Raw genomic sequence first — 15,770 nt, 5'->3', positions numbered from 1 at the left:
TTTTTCAATCTTTCAGACTGCAGATCTTGAACAAAATTACAAGTTCTTCAGCTTTTTATGAATCTGGAATTTTGCTTACTGTCCAACATTGCTTTCTCATACGACATGTGCAGCGCCATGCATCTGTCAGTTTCCGCTGTTTTCATTTCTATAGGTTCCTTTTACGATTCCTGAAGTTCTTCGAACATGATGTTACCATCTTTAAACTCACACTCCCTCCCGTATCTGCAGGAAATATGTTTAGTTTGAACCGGCTTCAGTCCAGTAGCTTCCTGTAGGTGTATCTTCGCAGATGCACCCACGAGCGAGCTGCGCCTGGGACAGCGGATGCGCCCAGACGACATCAAGGAGGGCAGCGATGTCTACTTCGAGTGCCGTGTGCGAGCTAACCCGCCGGCCTACAAAGTGACCTGGAAATTCCAGGTAAGTGTGCGGACACTGCTACCGTCGACAACGTGTCCGGCTCCGTCACTGATTTCAGTGAGTGATTTCAGCGACGGAATAGCAAAAGAAGAAGAAATAAATATTTTTATCTACTGATGGAAACGTTACCGGTAGTGCTACAGAAATTGCACAGTATGACAGTTAAGATTACCCATATTTAATGTTGTGGAAGGCGTGATATGTAGAAATGTTTTCACATTGAACTGTTCTTCCTGATTTCTTAAGTAATGTGAAACGATTAATCCATAATACATAAATTCTTGTAAATAAAAGGGTAAGTCATTAACTTGAGGGTAAATTAGATTCTTGGTGTTGATTATGCCAATATTTAGCTACAGTGTAAAAAGATAAACCGGTTTTTAGAGATATCTCTTGTGCCTGAACATATAATATAAATATCAAGTTCAGTTACCTATATGGACAACGTCAACAAAGAAGACGATTAATCTGACAAGGGGAGGCCGCCAGTTGTGAAATTCAGATTCAATTCATACTGCGCATAATAAAAGCTCATGGCCAGAGGTGTAATGTGGCAAAGCACCAAGATGCACTTCTCAGCCGTTGTCGAGGAAATCGACAGTTGCAACAATTATGCATATAATAAGTTGTTGAAAGTCGTTTGTCGTGGAAAAATAAAACTTGAAATAAAACACAATATCACAAATAATATGCAAGTGGATACAATTTATTGAAAAGTTCGGTATACACTCGCACATAATTAACAATTAGTGACCAGAAGTAGCTGGAGTATCGCACGAACCAGAGTGATAGTTACCATAGAAACATGGAAAGCAAAAAACAGCACGACATCGAGCACATCTGATAAACGATGCGTTTTTACAAGAACAATTGTTTTTTAATTTATCTGTTGTGAAACACACCTGATTGACATTCTGAAAAATTGTTCTATCGTTCGACAGGTTTGATGCATACAACGCGTATCGTATCATATCGGCAAAAATCGGAGAAGACAATTGGTGGTGGACGATGGATTGTGTGTGTGTGTGTGTGTGTGTGTGTGTATACATTTCAATTACAAAAAAACAAATAATAAAAAAAAAGTTGCATGGCGCGAGATTCGATCCGGCGACCTTCGGATTACGAACCCGAGCGCTTACCGCTGCGCCACGACGCTGGAGAAAGTTACTAAGCGTAGAGAGTATTTCACCGCAACGGTTTCTTTTGGCTGTCAATATTCTCGACAATGGCTGGGAAGTGCATCTTGGTGCTTTGCCACATTACACCTCTGGCCATGAGCTTTTATGAAGCACAGTATGAATCGAATCTGAATTTCACAATTGGCGGCCTCCCCTTGTGAGAACCAATACATCAGACACAGTGATTCGCAATGCTCTGAGTTAATGTGTGTACGATATTTCTATAGAGATGGTGTGTGACAATGTGTAGCCAATGTGAACATAGTGGTAAAGTTGAATGACCAGAGCCGTACGTTCATGTTGTTTTGGACGAAGCATTTTCAGGTTGTTGCAGCTAAAATAAATAGCGTACAGACATATATTCTTGAGGCTTTGCGCCGTAACAGTTAAAGATTAAGAAGCGAATATCAAATGTAATGAAGAAGTATGAATGAGTCAGTAGAAAAAATCAGTCTTCTTGGAATAACTGTCCGGGAAGCTAATGAGAAATATTCAGTTCCAAGAGGTGCATAAGAGATACATTTAAAACTTTGACGGACACTGTAAGGTGTTCACGAGACCTCTTTTTGGAAAGAAAGTTTTTTACGAGAACATAGAGTGATGAACAGGAAAGAGTACTGGGCGAACACGTTAAAAATTACTTGATAGTTAACATTGCACTCGTTGTTGCTGGTTTTCTCCAATCAGAGCACCCAACGTCAAGCCCGAACCGTTCACCGTTGCCTAACTGCAACATCAGTTAGTTCACTTCCATTCCCTTGTCCGGCTTTCTTTTATGTCGTACTCATAACACACACGCACGCACACACACACGGGTATAATCACATAGAGCGGGTCATATTGCATCAGCTTCGCACGACATTCTGTGAAGCCGAATTTTTTAACGCTGAAATTAATCGTTGGGACTGAGTAAAAAATTCAACAATTTTCTCAGGCGATTAGTGAAGTGGGTAGCGTGTAAACATGACGTATGTAAGGTGTAGGTTCAAATATCGTAAAAAGTAACGAAATTTTTTATTTTTCTAAATCTGATCAAAAGACTTCATTGTTCTTATTCAATAAATTGGTTTAAATGTATTTCTTTTTAATTTCTAATACTTTGCCACTTCTTTACTTCATCGTATAGACTATTCGCTCTTATTTTTCCTTCTTGTCGTGCTTCTCTCATTTGGACTCTTCTTGTGTCGCCTATAATCTGCAGCCAAGTGCTAACCAGAAACGCTGCTGATAACGCTGCAGTCCGTGTAATTAGTATGAGGGGAGTTTCAGGTGACCAATCACATCGACAACTTACAGTTTGAGTTTGACGCTGAAATAAATTTTTCTGTCTTGAGTTGCTCGTAGAGGTCACCCTTAAATGCCGTGAAGAAAGCGAGCGTGATTTTTTAACTGACGCAGATTAATGATCGTCGCTTCCTCGGATACACTGCATATCAGGAAGCTGTAATTAGGTTGGGGCATGAGTATAAATTCAGGACTACAAAACGTGTCGTCTGCCGCAGTTTAGTCCCATTTCGTCACACCTCGCGAAGGCCGCTTCCAACATTGTTCCGCGTTACACATTAACAACATTCGTGAATGGCCTGACGCGTTTGTGTGTCGCGTATAACTCAGCTGTAGACGGCAGCCTATGTCACAACACTGTAACGGCAAGTGACAGACATCGATTATGAAGTAATTTTAATCGGAACACAGTGTAAAGTTACCCATCGAAAATAATGCATCGGTTGAATAAGACAAGCGAGCGAAGTCTTTTACTAGGATTTTATGAACAGACGTGAAAATTTAAGACTGAGGGCAGTTGAATCCACAAATTTGCAGCGAGCAACAAGGAAAATATCGTATGCGAAATAATGGTCTAAACACTTGAAAGGCCAAATTTCAATGACAGGAAAAAATTCAACACATCAAGAATCATATTTGTTTTTGATATCGAGATTTGTTTGGTGTAAAATATGTTCGGTACAACTTTCAGAAAATAATGCAGTTACTAAATAGTGTACGAATCTGCACTCCAGGAAATGGAAAAAAGAACACATTGACACCGGTGTGTCAGACCCACCATACTTGCTCCTGACACTGCGAGAGGGCTGTACAAGCAATGATCACACGCACGGCACAGCGGACACACCAGGAAGCGCGGTGTTGGCCGTCGAATGGCGCTAGCTGCGCAGCATTTGGGCACCGCCGCCGTCAGTGTCAGCCAGTTTGCCGTGGCATACGGAGCTCCATCGCAGTCTTTAACACTGGTAGCATGCCGCGACAGCGTGGACGTGAACCGTATGTGCAGTTGACGGACTTTGAGCGAGGGCGTATAGTGGGCATGCGGGAGGCCGGGTGGACGTACCGCCGAATTGCTCAACACGTGGGGCGTGAGGTCTCCACAGTACATCGATGTTGTCGCCAGTGGTCGGCGGAAGGTGCACGTGCCCGTCGACCTGGGACCGGACCGCAGCGACGCACGGATGCACGCCAAGACCGTAGGATCCTACGCAATGCCGTAGGGGACCGCACCGCCACTTCCCAGCAAATTAGGGACACTGTTGCTCCTGGGGTATCGGCGAGGACCATTCGCAACCGTCTCCATGAAGCTGGGCTACGGTCCCGCACACCGTTAGGCCGTCTTCCGCTCACGCCCCAACATCGTGCAGCTCGCCTCCAGTGGTGTCGCGACAGGCGTGAATGGAGGGACGAATGGAGACGTGTCGTCTTCAGCGATGAAGGTCGCTTCTGCCTTGGTGCCAATGATGGTCGTATGCGTGTTTGGCGCCGTGCAGGTGAGCGCCTCAATCAGGACTGCATACGACCGAGGCACACAGGGCCAACACCGGGCATCATGGTGTGGGGAGCGATCTCCTACACTGGCCGTACACCACTGGTGATCGTAGAGGGGACACTGAATAGTGCACGGTACATCCAAACCGTCATCGAACCCATCGTTCTACCATTCCTAGACCGGCAAGGGAACTTGCTGTTCCAACAGGACAATACACGTCCGCATGCATCCCGTGCCACCCAACGTGCTCTAGAAGGTGTAAGTCAACTACCCTGGCCAGCAAGATCTCCGGATCTGTCCCCCATTGAGCATGTTTGGGACTGGATGAAGCGTCGTCTCACGCGGTCTCCACGTCCAGCACGAACGCTGGTCCAACTGAGGCGCCAGGTGGAAATGGCACGGCAAGCCGTTCCACAAGACTACATCCAGCATCTCTACGATCGTCTCCATGGGAGAATAGCAGCCTGCATTGCTGCGAAAGGTGGATATACACTGTACTAGTGCCGACATTGTGCATGCGCTGTTGCCTGTGTCTATGTGCCTGTGGTTCTGTCAGTGTGATCATGTGATGTATCTGACCCCAGGAATGTGTCAATAAAGTTTCCCCTTCCTGGGACAATGAATTCACGGTGTTCTTATTTCAATTTCCAGGAGTGTATTACTATCCGGCATTTCCTACGTGATTTTCCATTCCTTGCACGAGTGAACCTGACCTTGTTTTCGCATTTAATTGGTGTTGGCGCACTCAAGTTCACAATGCAGTTGAGGTTCAGCTTGGAACCAAACACTCGACGTGCACGAGTCTCGTGCTGAGCAACACCGGCCCGCCACTGTTGCAGGGCCAGACGCTGGTGCAGAACGCGTCGGCTGGCGTCATCGTGACGGACGAGGCGCTGGCCTTGCAGTCGGTCGGCAGGCAGGACGCCGGCGACTACTCCTGCGTCGCCAGCAACGTGGAGGGAGACGGCGAGAGCCCGCCGCTGGTGCTGCGCGTCAAGTGTGAGTCTGCTACCACGCATTCACTACTCACCACTCACCGTCCGCCAAGCCGGCGTGGCTCATTCCGAGCACTGACTTATACCGCACAGCAGGTGCAGGTGGATACAAACCGTATCATCCGATTTTATAACACCATATTTCCTCCGAGCCGAGCATGAAGACGCAGAGTTGAACAAAGTTAAAGTGTACCCGTGGTGCATATGTCCACTGCAGCGGACGGTCGTTAGTAGTGGCTTTCGTGGCGTTTTCACTAAGCCCTGAGGATGGAAATGTACGCAAGGTGCAGCATCAGTATGGAGTGTCCACTGGAGTGGACCACGCGCGTTTGTAGGCTCAGGACTGATTGAAAACGCCAAAGAAGTCACTACTAACGACTGTCCACTGCAGCGAACTTGTGCACCACAAAGATAGGCAACCCATGCAACATCACTTTTTATTTTGGATGTATTCCAGTCTCTGTCTTCCTCCACAGTTTTTACCCTCTAGAGCATCCTCCAGTACCATGGAATCTATTCCTTGGTCCACATGCAATCATCCTGTCTCTTCTTTATGTCACTGTGATCCATATGTTCCCTTCTTCACTGATTCTAAAGACAACCTCCTCATTCCTTATCTTACGAGCCCACAAATTTTCAGTATCCTTTTGTAGCATCGCATACGGCCAAACTATTTCATACACGTTACCAGACACAACCCAAATATATCATCCCCTGTAAAACTGAGAATATATTTTGACTGACATGTGGTGGATTAACCTACCTAAAATAACATTTCTTTCAGAACGAAATTTTATTTTCAAGAAACTGTAACTAGGCGTTCACACTTCCCACAGATACAAGTATCGTTACTCACAATGCCACCTATCTTTCTAAAACACAAAATTTTGTATAGCTGATATTTTTTACATGCATAATTCGCAATGACAGTTGCTGAGTGCTTTAGTAGTTAAACCCAATAAAAACACTGCACCATTAAAAATCAATAAAATGTTATATCATTAAAATTATAAGCAAAGAACTTTGTTTTAAATTTCTCTAAAAACAAATCTGAACACCGTATAACAATATTCAATTAATTAATGAAAGTGTTCAGCGCGGCCGGCCGGAGTGGCCGAGCGGTTCTAGGCGGTACAGTCTGGAACCGTGCGACCACTACGGTGGCAGATTCGAATCCTGCCTCGGACATGGATGTGTGTGATGTCCTTATGTTAGTTAAGTTTAAGTAGTTCTAAGTTCTAGGGGACTGATGAGCTTAGAAAATAAGTCCCATGGTCCTCAGAGCGATTTCTTTTTTGTTCAGCGCGTTTTCGTCGTGCCTATTAAGGGTAGACTTCCACATCATATGTTGATCTTAAACACTATAGCACAACTCGCTAATTTAAATGCCTTTATATTTCTTGTTGTTGTTTTGGTCTTCAGTCCAGAGATTGGTTTGATGCAGCCCTTCATGCTACTATATCCTGCGCGAGCTTCTTCATCTCCACGTAACTACGGCAACCTACATCTTTCTGACTCTGCTTAGTCTGAATCTGCTGGTCTCCGTCTATGGTTTTTACCCTCCACGCTGCCCTCGAGTACTAAATTGGTGATCCCTTAATTCCTCAGAACATGTCCTACCAACCGAATCCTTCTTCTAGTCAAGTTGTGCCTCAAATTCCTCTTCTCCTCAATTCTAATCAGTACCTCCTCATTAGTTACGTGATAAACCTAATTCTTATAAAAATAAAATTACCCTAAGATCTCCAGAATGAAAGTATCACTCTGCAGCGGAGTGTGCGCTGATATTAAAGTTCCTCGCAGATAAAAACTGTATGCCGGACCGAGACTCGAACTCGGGACCTAGTCCCGAGGTCCCGAGTTCGAGTCTTGGTGTCGAACACAGTTTTAAATCTGCCAGGAAGTTTCGTCCTAGAATCTACCTCATTGCCCAAGGCACATACTGGTCCTAAAAGTGACCAGATAAAGATAACAAATTGGCTCCGTCAACAGCTGTTAAAAAGTTACCAGTTAATGTAGGGGCGGCCAAGATTTCGGCAAGCGGACCGTGTCCGGCCACGAGTGCCAAAGCTCTCAACCTCACTTCATATTTCTCCCACAGCCACACCACGCAGTCTGAGCGCGAGGAGGGGGAAGAGGGGAAAGCTGCGAACGCGCCGCATTTAAATGGCAGTGGAATCGCAGTCCATACACGGTACTGTATTTGACAATTCTCAAAAACATCGGTATCAAAATAAAGAAAGAAACAAAATGTTCATATTATTTAATTATTTTTGGTGCGCTCGCCGGCGTATGGACAGATGTAGACAATTTGATAAAGTCTCGTACTCAAATTCCCGCGTAATCGTGACTTATTTGGATTCATAACCCGAAAAACGTCTTTCGCACAGATTTATCGATCCAAATATCGTAGCACTTCATTAACCTCATTATAGAAAAACAGACTCTACCTGAGGAAAGCAATGTGACGTCCTAGACAGTTTTTTACGTAAAAAGATTTGTCGCATCTGGAATTACCTTGCTGGTCAATCAGTTACATCTGCACATCCAGAGGGGCGCTTTTAAGTGAACCGGCAGATGGTCTCAAAAGAGATTGACAGTTTCCTCAAAATATCTATAAAACTATTCTTGTAATTCTTTCTGGGCCACAATGAATTCTTGAGATCTCGCATTTTCTTTAATGCCTTTGAGCTTCGGGAACGGGCCTGTCGTTGTCAGACTATCTCCCTTTTACAACGCGATAATCTTTTTAAATGCATCCCTATGAAATGGGAAATAAGTTACCTAGGAATGTCTTTCTTTGGGCAAAGTGTAGTCAAGTCCACTAAAAATGCAATGTCTGCGCTTCAATCCGGAATTATTAATTTTCGTTCCTGCACTCTTTTTTTACTTCAAAACATTGAACAGTAGCTAAATTTCAATCGAAAAATCGTCCCCGGCATGACCCTTGCTTTAACATAAGTACTGTGCCGTAACATACACATATCAAAAAGAAAGTTCTGCAATACCGCGGTTCCCAGGACTCCTGAAGACAGATGTTGTCTGTGGATATTGTATCACCGTCACAGTCCCTTTGACTGTTCAGAGATGTCACTAAACCGGCCCAAAGACGTACACAACCATGCATGAGTAGCGCCTATTAGAGGGTGGGGAACCGACAGCCGATCAGTTCCAGTAATTCCACCAGGAAGCAGGTACACGGCTCGTGTTGTCTGTTGTTAAGCCATGCCTAGACGATCAGCACCGCAGTTAGATCGCAACTGCCTTCTTCCTTTGTGCCAGGAAGGGCTCTCAATAAGGGAAGCGTCTGGGCGTCTCAGAGTGAACCAAAGCAATGTTGTTCGGACATGGAGGAGATACAGGGGGCTACTACTGCAGTGCATGACCGCCCCCTACGGATTATAGCTCAGATGAACCCTGATAGCAGCGCCACTATATTGAATAATGCTTTTCGTGCAGTCACAGGACGCGATGTTACGACTCAAACTGTGCGCAGTAGGCTGTATCATGCGCGACTTCACTCCGGACGTCCATGACGAGGTCCATCTTTGCAACCACGACACCATGCAGTGCGGTACAGATGGGCCCAACAACATGCCGAATGGCCCGCGCAGGATTCGCATCTCTTCACCGATGACTGTCGCATATGCCTTCAACAAGACAATCGCCGAAGAAGTGTTTGGAGGCAATCCGGTCAGGCTGAACGCCTTGGACACACTGTCCAGTGAGTGCAGCAAGGTAGAGGTTCCCTGCTGTTTTGGGGTGGCATTACGTGGGGCCGACGTACGCCCCTGGTGGTCGTGGAAGGCGCCGTAAAGGCTGTACGATACATGAATGCCATCCTCCGACCGATACTGTAGTCATAACGGCAGTATATTGGCAAGGTATTCGTCTTCATGGACGACAATTCGCGCCCCCATCGTGCACATCTTGTGAACGACTTCCTCCAGGATGACGACATCGCTCGACTAGAGTGGCCAGCATGTTCTTGAGACACAAAACCTATCGAACATGCCTGGGATGGATTGAAAATGGCTGTTTATGGACGACGTGACCCGCCAACCACTCTGAGAGATCTACGCCGAATCGCCGTAAGGAGCGGGACAATCTGGACCAACAGTGCCTTGATGAACTTGTGGACAGTATGCCACGACGAATACTGGCATGTATCAACGCAAGAAGACGTGCTACTGGGTAGTAGAGGTATAGATGTGTCCAGCAATCTGGACCACCATCAATGAAGGTCTCGCTGTATGGTGGTACAACATACGATATGTGGTTTTCATGAGCAATAAAAAGGGCGGAAATGATGTTTATGTTGATCCCTATTGCAATTTTCTGTACAGGTTCCGGAACTCTGGTGACCGAGGTGATGCAAACCTCTTTTCTAATGTGTGTGTAAAGTCTCCATACTCTTCGTTCAGTTACATTCAAAACTGTTGAAGCTAACAATAGAATAATGCGCGTTGCTTCAGAAATTTTTCTATTTGCACCCTAAATTTTGCACATTCTTCAGGCCTGCAAATTTAGCACAAGTGATTTTTGATGTACAAAATAATGAATCCTGTACTTCGGTCTCTGAAATTTGTTGCCCTTTCATTTTCAAGTAAATGTTAACATTCTTTCTGTTTGGTATTGTAATGCTGTTTGTGTCATACACATTGAGTTTAAAGGGTTCCTACTACAGATTGCTAAATTGCATCCTCTGTGCATACAGCCACTGGAATGTCCTTCATACCACGAACAAAAAACGAAGCTCAAACTGCGCCGACACCACTATTATACGAAACTGAAGATATCTGAGGCGACAAAAATATGCCACACCACAGTGCTAAATGAAACGTCGATCTGTTCCGGGTTCTTCCGAGAAGGACCGCGCAAAGCCGAGCGTCAACCAGGTCTTGGTCCGCCCGTGACCTGCACATGCTTCAAGCGTGAAGCTGCACGCCGTGTCCGGCCCTGAGTTATGATTCCGAGGCATCAAGGGATCACCAATTTAATAGTGGTGGGTAAAAATCGTAGAGGGAGACCAAGAGATGAATCCTCTAAGCAGATTCAGAAGGATGTAGGCTGCAGTACGTACTGGGAGATGAAGCAGCTTGCGCAGGATAGAGCAGCAGGGAGAGCTGCATTAAATCAGTTTCAGGACTGAAGTCCACAAATTCTTTAAGGATGCACTTCAGCAGATATGCAAAACATCCACACATTTGAATTTCAGCTGTAAACGTCTGATGATATGCAAAATAACAAGAAATTTGTATCATTGACTTACATAATGGGAGGAAGAATTGCACAATAACAAAAACAATGAGGATCACTAAAAAGACGTACAACATATTGTGAAAAATGTAGGCTTTGCTCTGCATGTTTGATATTACAGAGGCCAAGAGCCTTCTTTCCGCTTCTACCCAAATTTAATTTAACATCTTCTTTTAAGTCACGCCGTTGTCTCACTCCGTCCAGGCGGCTACCGCACTTACTGTTTTCCTGAAACAACCTACTGTTATAGAGTGCCCGTATTGTGTGGATGATTCAGTGTCAGAGATTCACGAGAGACTGAGGAGCGTATATAGGGATTTAAATGTCGCTCACGTGGAAACCATTGATCAAGTTTCAAAAAGTTGATCGACAAATTAATATATGTCTTCTTCGATGGTAAGAACAAAAAGCACAAAATACAGCGTCTCACTAGGTAGTGGTAAAGAGGCTTGACCGAGCAATCTGAGAGTCGCTTCACTGTTTCTAGTATATAATAGTAGCACAAGGAGCTTCGTATGAAGATACGCTTGCAGGGAAATAATCCAAGTCCCCATAATGTCGTCCTGATTAGTTCCAACACAGGCACAGAAAGTCTGTCTCTAATGCAGTCAACGTCCACATAGGGAAACAACGATGAAAGTTGTGTGCAGCGGCATTGCTCCCCACGAGGAGCTTCGAGAGTGCTCTGAGAATATCAGCCAACCGGAGACCTGGAGAGGCTCTCTAAACCGGAAGAACTGAGTCGTGTGGTCCAGGACCCGACATTTGCAGCTTCCAGCTTCATAATACTCGTGCTACAATTTTCTTGTCACGTGCTGTGTGGATGCGAGTAGGTCGGTCGGAAGCGGCGACCTTTGCTGGCGCTAGTACCGCCGCCTGGGGTCCAGTCGTGACTGCGTCGTGGAGAGATCGTGATGCTGAGGTGGTCAGGGGCCGTGTAGACTGCACGCGTGACAGGTGTGCCCGAGGGGTTGCTGCTCACCTTTTCGTAGGTCTCGAATGTAGCGTGGATGACGCTGCTGAGCGAAGTACAGTTAATCGTTAGGCAAGAAGATGATCCTGTGAAAGTGGGCGCGCCAGTACTCTGGATGTCGCACGCAGCGTCAGACTGGGCACTGGGCAGTCTCCTTACGAAGTGTAGTGACTTCACACTCTGATTTTGGCTGTCAGCCGTCTAACAGTGATGAAATATCAATCCGAGTGGCAGTACAAGAAAGGAGTGTGTGAGGAACGTTGTGACAGCTGAAGCTGAAACAGGTTTGTGTCAGGCGGTTTCCGAAAATGTTGACGGATGCCTACTAAGAAACATGGATGGCAGTAGGCTGCGTGCTTTTGGAACAAAACGACAACAATGGAAATGACTTTCTTGCAAGAACTGTGACGGGAGATGATATCTTGGAATTGAACCGTAGACAAAACGGCAATCGATAGAATTCGATAGAATGAAACCATACAAATTCACCGGAGAACAGGGTGTTGAACACCGCGACTATGGTAGGAAAACTGGTGCCTACATTTTTTCCCAGACTGCTTGTGGACACCTTGCTACACACCACTACTATCAACTCTGGAAGCATAGGGCAGATCACAAAATACTCCGTGCTCGAATGTATTGCGTTAGACTATATCGAAAAAAAAAAAAACACGAAGCTTTGCTGTTGCGTGGTAACGACTGACCACAAGCCAGTGAGAAAGCTTGGGTGGATAACACTAAATCATCTGCCGTAGAGGTCCCATCTGGCACCACGTGATTACCAGCTTTTCGGTAAACTGAAGTAATCTCTTCGGGGAATGAGTTTGGAAGATGGTAACTTCCCTGTGGCGACTTCCAGGTATACACGCCTTAGTCCACCGTAGTGTGAGGCATTTGAATGGGATGGAGGTTATGTGGAAATACGACGTTTTCTCTCTTAAGAATCAGTCTACATAATGTAAAAGATCAAAAGTATGGAAAATAAATGGCTTGTTTAGAAAGCCTAGTGCATTTCATTAGGAGTGACCCTCGTATGAAATCCTGATTGTTTTTCAGTTCTGCCGACATGTAGGAGTAGAATACAAATCTCGAATTAAATAAGGTAACTATGAACAGCAGTACATGCTCTGCATGTAGCCCGTGTGACAACCTATAGGATTCATGTCATACAGTTAAGATAGCTAATCGTTACACTCACAAACAAATGAATCGGACCTATCTGCTTTCCAGAATATAGCACTTTCATTTCTCCTCACGATGACGATATTTTTTCCAGTCCTGGGTTCCAAGAGACCCCGAACGATACCCTACAGCTGATGGAGATAGAAAATAAACGCTCATACCTTGATCGGAGTACGGATATGCACAATGGGTAGCGGTTAAGATAGATGGACACTTAATGTGCGTAGAATGTTGCGTAAGCTTTCCTGAGATTAATCGGTGCTTGCCGAAATTCAACCCTCGCTATGGGAAGCTGCAGACGAACATGATTGCTCATAACCGGATAACTGATTACGAGATCGTTCACCAGTGAGAGACGCTAGCAAAAAAATTGTTCAAATGGCTCTGAGCACTATGGGACTTAACTGCTGAGGTCATCAGTCCCCTAGAACTTAGAACTACTTAAACCTAACTAACCTAAGGACGTCATACATATCCATATCCGAGGCAGGATTCGAACCTGCGACCGTAGCGGTCGCGCGGTTCAAGACTGTAGCGCCTAGAACCACTCGGCCACCCCGGCCGTTTGGACGCTAACAAAGAAAGCGTATTAAATGCTTGACCACCTTATGAAAGATACAGTTACATGAACGTGACCACCAGTTAAATGCCTGAATAATCAGCTTTTGCTGTTCGGATCGCTGAGAGACGTATAAGAAAAGAGTGATTGAGGTTGTGGAAAATATCGACGGGGATGTGGAGTCATGCCGAATCCAGCAGCGTCGTGGCCAGCTGTTCTAGGTTTCTTGGTTGACGATCCATGACGAGTACAGCCGGACCGAGCTACTCCAATCTCCATTGGGTATAATTCTCAAGATTTTGGTGGGCAGAGGAGTAGGATAAACTCATACTGGTGCTCTTCGAACCACGCACGTACAACGCGAACTGTGTGACACGTTTCATTGTCTTACCGGTAGATGCTGTTGTGCAGAGAAAAAAAAATGCATTTAGGGGTGAACCTGATCCCCATAGATATATGGATAATTGTATTGATCCATTGTACCTTGCAGAATAACGAGATGACGCAGAAAATGCCACGAAAAATGCTAAGGTCTAAGGTCCCTTGGCAGTGTAATACAAAAAAGCTCCTAAGTCAGTTCACTCGAAATATACAACCATTTATGTCACCTATTTTGATACTCATAAAGTCAAGGTTATTTCTCGTTGCCATAAAATCATGAAATTGGTCTAGAAGCAACATTGCAAGTAAAGAATAGATACCAAAAAGAGTGAATTTATAATTAAATTTCACTAAAATTTTTTTTAATCATTGGTTGTCCCACTGTCTCTGTAACCGTCCGTGTATTAAGACACGATTGTCTCAGTAATGTCTATGGTTGCTTCATGGTGCAAAAACGTTTAGTTTCTAAGTCAATCACATCAAAAGATAAGGCCATTTATTTACATATTTTGGTATTCAAAAACTTTCATTAAACGCATAAGATACTTTACGTTGTCCTAGAATCATGAAATTTGGCAAGAAGCAAGGTTTCACAGTACAGGTAAAGGAAAAACTTCTGGAAATTGTTAATTTCTAATTGCATCAGATGAAAAAAAATATTCTTTTGTCATTTGTTATCCAACTCCAAACTTAAGAGTAAAATAGCGATATTCTCGAAAGTCTTGGAATTCCGGAACCGATACCTTGCCAGTACGAATGTTCATAAAATCAAAAAACCTCTAGATTCTCGATTCCAGGGCTGGATGAACTATCAGTATACATAATTAAGTTTGTACGGATCCTTGACAGCTTGAGTACGACTCGCTGCTACCCAAGTTTTTGTTTACAAAGGCGATTACTGGTCAGCCTGGCGCAGACACCTCGTCATCTCTCTTGGTAATGCTTCTGCTTCATCCGTAAACAGTGTGGATTTGAATTAAAATGTGTGGACAGTGACTTGTCGTCCTAAATAAAATTTAGTCGTAAAGGTTTTTCGGTCTACGTAAGCGATCAGCTAACGAGGTCATATGGACTCCACAGTGGACGCTGAACAACAGCGGCCTGTGGTATATCTCTCCTGAGGACCTCCACTGTTTCAGCTGTTTGCTACTGTAACTTCGTTATCTAGTATTAAACATTCATTTAAAGAGCTCTGTGTCTGTTGCAGGAGAGGAATTAGTCTTAATCTGGTCATCTGTTAATGGTATTGCATCAACCATCGATAATTTCACGGAAATAAGAGAAAATTCTAATTTAAGTGCTTCAGTGTAAAAAAATTACTCAAATCAGTGTAATTTATCAAGAGTCAATGTTTCGCTAGCATTTCCATGTTGTTCGGGTGATAATTACACAGTTGACGTCCGCTTGAGAGCTGGGTTGTCGTAGTACAAGATTAAACTTTCCAAAATTTATGTGGTTTCACCACCATCCACGCATTAAACGACACAGAGACTTAAAGAATCTGAGTCAGTTTTTGAAGTGATTGTAACTTGCATAACTGGCATTGTCTGTTGGCTGTACCTGTCGGCTATGTCATGGTAGTCAAAATTTTTTAACATTGGATTCGTTTACATATATGATGTCCTTGACACAAATAAGATTTCTTTCCAATGAATTACATATTGCTTTTATTGTAAGAAATTTTTTACTTGCCAAAGATTTGTTAAATATCCCCATATATTCGGTAATCACTCACTGCATTTAATCATACATACTCTGTTTTGTACCACATTACCTCATTTTTATACGACAAATCGCAAACTAACATCGCCTGGAACAGTTACGTAGCCGACTCGTGCATATTACACATTATTAAATACACTAATCACAATATTTAATTTCAGAATGATCGAATTATTAACCTGAAGTGCTTACTGTTCGTTATACTTAGAGAAAATAATTGGAGTGCCAAAAAATAGTTGGTGTTGAGAAATGAAATTTCAGAAATACATTTGCCTAGGTAACTAATGTAAGTGACTAACATAGCTACATCATAGATTAATGT

The 15,770-nt window shown here is 44.1% G+C and overlaps 1 protein-coding gene across 1 annotated transcript in view; it reads left to right on the top strand.

The window, feature by feature from the left end:
* LOC126188760 (roundabout homolog 3-like) overlaps window positions 1–15,770 on the top strand; it is a 310,858-nt gene that overhangs the window by 219,963 nt on the left and 75,125 nt on the right. Inside the window, exons 5-6 of the mRNA XM_049930370.1 lie at window positions 293–423; window positions 5,217–5,376. Of these exons, the coding sequence (XP_049786327.1) occupies window positions 293–423; window positions 5,217–5,376 (291 nt within the window). The remainder of the gene's footprint in view (window positions 1–292; window positions 424–5,216; window positions 5,377–15,770) is intronic.

This window comes from Schistocerca cancellata, chromosome 5, assembly GCF_023864275.1.
Source record: "Schistocerca cancellata isolate TAMUIC-IGC-003103 chromosome 5, iqSchCanc2.1, whole genome shotgun sequence".
Lineage (NCBI taxonomy): Eukaryota > Metazoa > Arthropoda > Insecta > Orthoptera > Acrididae > Schistocerca > Schistocerca cancellata.
This window is presented reverse-complemented; position numbering and strand designations above follow the sequence as displayed.